The sequence below is a fragment of the Chrysochloris asiatica genome, unplaced genomic scaffold (genome assembly GCF_000296735.1).
Source record: "Chrysochloris asiatica unplaced genomic scaffold, ChrAsi1.0 scaffold00014, whole genome shotgun sequence".
Classification (NCBI taxonomy): domain Eukaryota; kingdom Metazoa; phylum Chordata; class Mammalia; order Afrosoricida; family Chrysochloridae; genus Chrysochloris; species Chrysochloris asiatica.
In genome coordinates, this window is record NW_006408532.1 from 11490216 (window position 1) to 11497008 (window position 6793).

General features: G+C 41.6%; 1 protein-coding gene across 1 annotated transcript in view; it reads right to left on the bottom strand.

Annotated features, from left to right (window-relative positions):
* RAPGEF1 (Rap guanine nucleotide exchange factor (GEF) 1) overlaps positions 1–6288 on the bottom strand; it is a 161851-nt gene extending 155563 nt beyond the window's left edge. The window contains exon 1 of the mRNA XM_006834992.1: positions 6225–6288. Coding sequence (XP_006835055.1) covers positions 6225–6288 — 64 coding nt within the window. The remainder of the gene's footprint in view (positions 1–6224) is intronic.
* Positions 6289–6793: the final 505 nt, after the last annotated feature.

Below are 6793 nucleotides of genomic sequence, written 5' to 3' on the forward strand. Positions count from 1 at the left end.
CAAGGTATGTCTGTACTTGACAACTAAAAGTAACTCAATCATGTCTAGTTCAGCAATAACCATTTTCAAAACAACTGAACACAATAAAAAGCACTCATTTGAACTAGTCAATTTTGGCAATGGGAAAGGTAACAACAGATGTGGATGTAGTCAGTATTGTTGTTGTTTTAAGTGCCATCGAGTTGATTCCGACCCATAGCGACCCTGTATAGGGTTTCTGAGGAGCGGCTGTTGAGTTTGAACTGCTGACCTTGCAGTTCAAACAGCTTTGCAGTCTGGCACATTAACCCACAGCGCCACACAACCAAACTAAAAACGAGCGTTTAATGAATGGATCTAGGCAAATTGGTATCTGGGTAGGTAGACACATGTTCATAGGTGAGAATAAATATAAGTATCTATGTTGTTGTCAAGCGCCATGGAGTCAGTTCCAACACACAGCAACCCTTTATAGGGTTTCGGAGGAGCGGCTGGTGGGTTTGAATCGCCGACCTTGTGGTTAGTAGTCCAGTGCTTATCCTACAGCACCATTACAGGTATTTTTGTTGTTAACTTCTTTGTGGTTCGTAGTCCAGTGTTGATCTTACAGCGTCACAGCAAGTATGTGGTTGTTTTAAGTGCTACTGACCAGTCAGTTCCGACTCATAGCAACTCTGTATAGGGAAGCAACTGGTAAATTTGTATCAGCAACCTTGTGGTTCAAAGCAACCTTATAGTCAGTCCAGTGCATTAACTTGCAATCCCACATTATCTAAAATCACACAGCTCACTGGAGAGAGGTAGGTCTGTGATCCACATCCATGAACCTAGTAAACCTAGTGCCCTTTCTATTATGAGAACAAGAACTGCTATTATTCACTAAATGCTTATTGTATGCTAAGGACTCTAACTCCCTTCTGTGAATTATCTCACTAAATCTCACAACATTCCTTCAGGTTGTTGTTGTTGTTAGGTGCCATCATGACGACCTTATGTACAGCAGAACAAAACACTTCCTCCTTCAGGTAGGTATTATTATTAAACTCATACAGAGATCAGGAACCATACCTTTCAGGCTTTGAAATGTAAACTAATGCTGTTGTCTACTCTTATTTAGCTGGAAGGTGTTCAGCCAGGGTGGTGGGGCAGCAGCAGGCAGATCCAGAGTACTGCCTGAGTCTGACCAAAAAAGGAACCAATTCAGCCTCAAAGCAATGGAATAAAGAACCAGAAACTGGATGGTGGAAAGTAGGCCTATTTCAGCTTTGACCAGAAAGCCATCGATATTAATTACTTGGCAAATAACCTACAGTTGCCCCAGAGGCATCTCTGCTAGCTAGCTTGTAAAGACAAGTCTAAACCACCTTTGCTGGCTATACTCCAAGCAATCCTAAATTTGCCCTGATAGCAGAGGAACCAGAGAGCAAGTGGAATTGATCCAAATCCCCAACCCCTCCTCAGCCAATCTCCTGTCCAGCATAGCAAAGCCCCTATACTCAACCTGATTCTGGGAAAGAAATTCTTCTTAGTCAGCTCTTCCACCGAGGGTGTTAATTTTATTCACTGACACCCACACTGTGTACAAACATGCAAATCATTAACATTTCCATTTACTAGACTTGTATGGCCCCTAGCTGCTGGGATTTCTGAAGGAGATAACAATTCAATTTACAATTACTGCTGCAGTTTTTAATTCCCAAGGAAACTTCTGCTTATGTTGTTATTCTCAAGAGCCAAAACAAGCACTGAAAGCAACCCTACAAATCATTTCTGTAAAACAAAACAAAACAAAAATCTGAAGAAGAATGGAGGCCTTTGAGGAAGGCAGGATTATAGGTCTAATTCAGAGTTCATTTTGTTCTCAATTTCAATTTTATCCTAGGAGTCTGGGCCAGTGAATTAATAATAAAATGTTGACTCTATGATTTAAAGGTTTTTTCTTGCAGCAATCTTTTGCAAACTTCCAATTGCTGCAGTATACAGGAAAGCACAATTCTTTTCACTTCCCAGTACCTCTACTCTGAGCATATTCCAAGAGGGGTTATAACCACCATATAACCTCCAACAGTTGTTGCTTAAGTGCTGTGGAGTCAGTTCAAACTCATAGCGAAACTATATAGAGTTTTCAAGGAGCAGCTGGTGGGCTTGAACTGTCAACCTTGTGGTTAGCAGTCCAGTGCTGATCCTACAGCACCACACAGGAGTACCTTTTATTGTACAATTGCTATGGATCAGGAACCAGGCTGCCCTTCAAACCCCATTTAATACCCATGGTAAAAGTGTGAGCCAGTGACTATACGCACTCAGACAGTACACCAGTGCTGGGGACTGAACAGTGAACATGGTAGACGGGGCCCTGGGGCAGTTTACATCCAAGTGGTGCAATAAACAGATCAATTTTTTTAAAGTATGTGGTTAAGTGCTATAAAGAAAATAAATAAGACACCCTCATTTGGAGGTGGGCCACTGGGGATACAACGGCTGAGGGAATGAGGCAATCTGGATAATAAACCTCACTTGTTTAACGTCAGACACAAATTGGCAGCAGAGCTCCAGCTGGAACTCCCAGGACCACACTGGAAGTCATGGTATTATCCTGACTGCCATCCTATTACTTTGTATGGGACAAGCTAGAATTCACTATGGTAATACAAATTAGTTAAACTTACCAAACATGGAAAGCATTTATAATTTTACTTAAATGCAAGAGCATCATCTCAGTCCTCTAGTGGGGTATATGTCCTGTGATAGTTAAAACCAGCACAGAGAAGATTTCTGTTGTTGTTAAGTGCCATCGAGTCATTTCTGATCCATAGTGACCCTGTATAGGGTTTCTAAAGAGCAGCTGGTGAGCTTGAACCACCAACCTTGCAGTTCAAATGGCTTTGCAGTCTGGCACATTAACCCACAGCACTACACCAGGACTCCAGAGAAGATTTCTGCTAGGTGTAAAATGCTCTTGAGGGTGGCGGAAGGCAGAGGTGGTGAGATTCAGATTTATCCCAAGGTCTTTCTGTCACTTCAAATTTTCAACTTTCCAGGTGTATGGCTTGGAAACAGAAACAAAGATAATCTAAAGTGCAGATAAGGATTTCCTTTAAATTTGCCTTTAGTTGAAGCTTAACACCTTCTTAATTACAATTGCCTCTGGCTAAAGTCTCCAGGACATGCCAATGCAGGGCAACCAGCTGGGCAGAAGCCAGGGGGCCAGCATGGGCTTTCCTGCTGCCTGGAGCCAAACCACACTAGGCCATGCCCCAGTTTCCTGCTCACTTGCCCCTAAACAAACACTAACACCACAGAGATTTCACAACCATGAGGAACACAGACTATAGGAATTGTACTCACAGCTGGGGTGGTACCTGAGATTCATGTACTATAGTTCCTAAATAAAACCTCATTTCCAAAACAAAAACAACCTTTTAAGCAAAGACAAAAGAGAGAGGGGTGAAGGGCTACTCCATAGCCTTGTTCCTGTGGGTCCTCAGCAGGGCTTCAGTTTTAGGTTCTGAGATGAACTTTAGATTGGAGAAACAAATTGCCTTCCCAGAGCCTAACCTGTGAAACACACAAAGCCCAACAACAGCACAGGCCAGCTCCTCAATCTGGGAAGGCTGTGAAATCCGGGGCCAGGAGGTACTCTTCCTTTTAACCCCCAATTCATTGTGGATCCTGAAATTCCTACAATCAACAGAGGTTCAAAACTCCCTCTCATTTAAACTACTGAATACCAAATTTACAACAGCAACTGGAAAGATTACACGGGAAACTTCAGGTACAGTGAGCTTATATTAATAAGGCAAGAAGAGCTCAGAAAAGAAGAGGATGGTTGCACAACTCAAAGAATGTCATCAACATCACTAAATTGTACATGCAGAAACTGTTAAAGGTGTACATTTTGCTGTGAATATTCTCAACAAAACAATTTTTTTTAAATTACTAAATATACTATAAACAAAAGAACAAAATGAAACATAAAACCATTCTTTAATTTTTGTCTACAAAGCCATCTGCTGCCCACAAAATGTCTACAAAAATTTAACCCTTACATTTTTCTAGAGTCAGAGACAATCAGAAAGTAAGCAAATATATTAAATTCCTGTTATAAAACGTAAAAATGGCGCTGTTGAGTTGTACTGTCAATACTGATTTTTCTTTGAGTGCCTAGAGATACCAGCCACTGTGGCAATGAAGAGAGATGCATCCCAGCCTGCTTCAGCAAAGACCCATTTTTGCTAAGGTTCACTCTGCATTACCACTGCAGTTGTTTTTTAAACTAAACTTAACAACAACAACAAAAAAGTCAAATACATTTAAGGAAATTCAATGAACTTCATATCTCATGGGCTATGTTTTAAGTGCTGTTAAGTCAGTTCAGATTTATAGTGACCCTCTATATAGAGTTTCTGAGAAACAGCTGGCTAATCTGAACTGCCAACATTGCAGTTCAAACCAACCTTGTGGGCCAGTGCATTATCCCACAGCGCCATACTAGGACTCCCTCGTGGACTACATAACGTGTTAAAATTGACCATATTTTGCTTATTTATATGCCCCCCTTTTTTGTCAAACCATTTTACAGTAAATTATAGGCATCATGACCCTTCATAAACCCTTACATACTTCATTCAGCAAGACATCCTCCTACAGAATGCAAAAATTAATGCAGTTATCATTATTAGCTACCACCAAGTTCAAATTTAAATTTTCCAAATTGTCCTCCAAAGTGCTTTATAGCTACTTTGCTCAAACTCGATTCCTATTAAGTGTGTGGCACTGCACGTTAATGCACTGGACTGCAAGGTCTGTTTGAACTGAAAAGTTGCTGTTCAAGCTTACCATGTGCTCCTCTGAAACCCTACACAGGTAGCTATGGGTTGGAACTGACTCGACAGCACTTAACAACAACAACAAGGCATAACTTAGTCACAGTAACAAGTTGGACAAAGAATGAGAAAATCAAAGCAGAGACTCTGAAACCTGACAGTAAACTGCAGTAACTGCAAGGTTGGCAGTTCAAACCCACAAGTCGCTCTCAGAAACCCTATCCAGGATCTCTATGAGGTGGAAGCAACTTGATGGAACACAACAACAACAACATTTATCCCTTTGAAAAGCAAAAAAAAGAAAATCTATAATACTGTTGTTGTTGAGCAACATTGAGTCGGTTCAAACAGACCTTGTGGTCCCAAGCACTATCCTGCAGCAGCACAGAGACAACAAATATGAACACACACCCAGATGTATAGTTAGGATCAGTCTGGCTACTCATCAAATACGGCACATGGAGCCTTCTTTAAGGCATAGTAGGCACTGTAGAATAAGCAATGAACTGCTAACCACAAAGTCCGAAGTTCAGACACAGCAGCCGCTCCTCAGAAACCCTATAAAGGATCCCTGTGAGTTGGAATTGACTCGGCAGCACTTAGCAATAACAGTAACAAGGCACAAGTCTTGCTGGGTCTGCCAACTCCCAGACTGCTGTGTCAGTAACACTGAAAAAAGGCAGCAGCGTTTGTTGGAAGACTGAAGTGCTCCCAAGGCACTGTTAAGGACCTCCAGTTCCAGGGGGTATCACTGCACTGCTTGGTGACTTCCACTGGCTTTCTCTCCTCAAAGCTGATCTTCATCTAAATCCTTAAGTGTCACAGAGTAGGTATTGAAAGACACTGCTGCCCAGCATCATGAGTGTCCAGGACAGATAAAAAGAAATTTTTGTTAACAGATGGTAATTTGAACTCCTTGAAAGAAAGGTGCTATCCATTTAAAAGCTATCAATAACATTCTCTTGAGTCCTGGTGTGGTGGTGTAGGATAGGCACAGAACTGGCAAACAAAAGGTCTGTGGTTCCAACTCACCAACTGCTCCTTGAAAACATTATACAGGTTCAATATGAGTCACAACAACAACAACAACAACAACATTCTCTAAACCAAAAATACCACAAACTCCTGGATATCAAAACTTTGATTTGGAATATTTTTTTAAAAACTGAACATTTTCAATAAACACACATGCTGTACCTGAATAAAACATCTCAAGCTGAACTAAATTCTGAGCCAAGCCAAACATACTGAGATACGAATTGTTTTATTCCTCAGGATAACTGCTCATTTCCTTTAAGCCCTGTTGGACTGCAACCGTTTTCTGGTCTGGACAGTTGTTTGCCTAAGTAGTTTAAATTCTGGTTTTGAGCCATAGTCTCTGTTCCTTTCTCCTGGATGTGCAGCCCAGGACTTTCTTACCTTGCTTCCAGCGGCACAGATGGCTTCGTTTCCCGGGCTTCTGTTGGTCAATAGCATTGCCCATCTTAAAGCTAAAGGATTACAGGGTCCTTCTAAGCCGAGGTGTCTTTGTTGAGCAGCAAATAAGGAGCCAGTCACTAGCTGAAAGGGGATTCATCCCTTGGACATCCCAAATCACCCAGAGGCAGAGACCTGACAAACCCATATAAAGACAAAGTGAGGAATTCTGCTCTGAAAAGGTCTTTGCCTTTTGCCTTTCAGAGAGGAAATCAGAAGAAAAGGCTCCTTGTCGCCCTACCGGTGAGTCTCAGTAATCGGTCTATATTAAGAACTCTTTCCTTGGCCCTCCTTTGACACTTAATTACTCATCTGCACAGCAACAGGCCCAGAGAATGGACTATATCCTATATTCCTAAATAGTTTCAATGCTGCTTTTCCTGGTGGAGGAGAGGGGGATCAGATGATCAAAAAGATGACAGCTGTCAACGGATCAACTTGGGGCTATTTCACAAAACACACCTTTTTAAGCTTCTTACCCTCTGACTGCTTCCATAAAGATTTACAGCCTC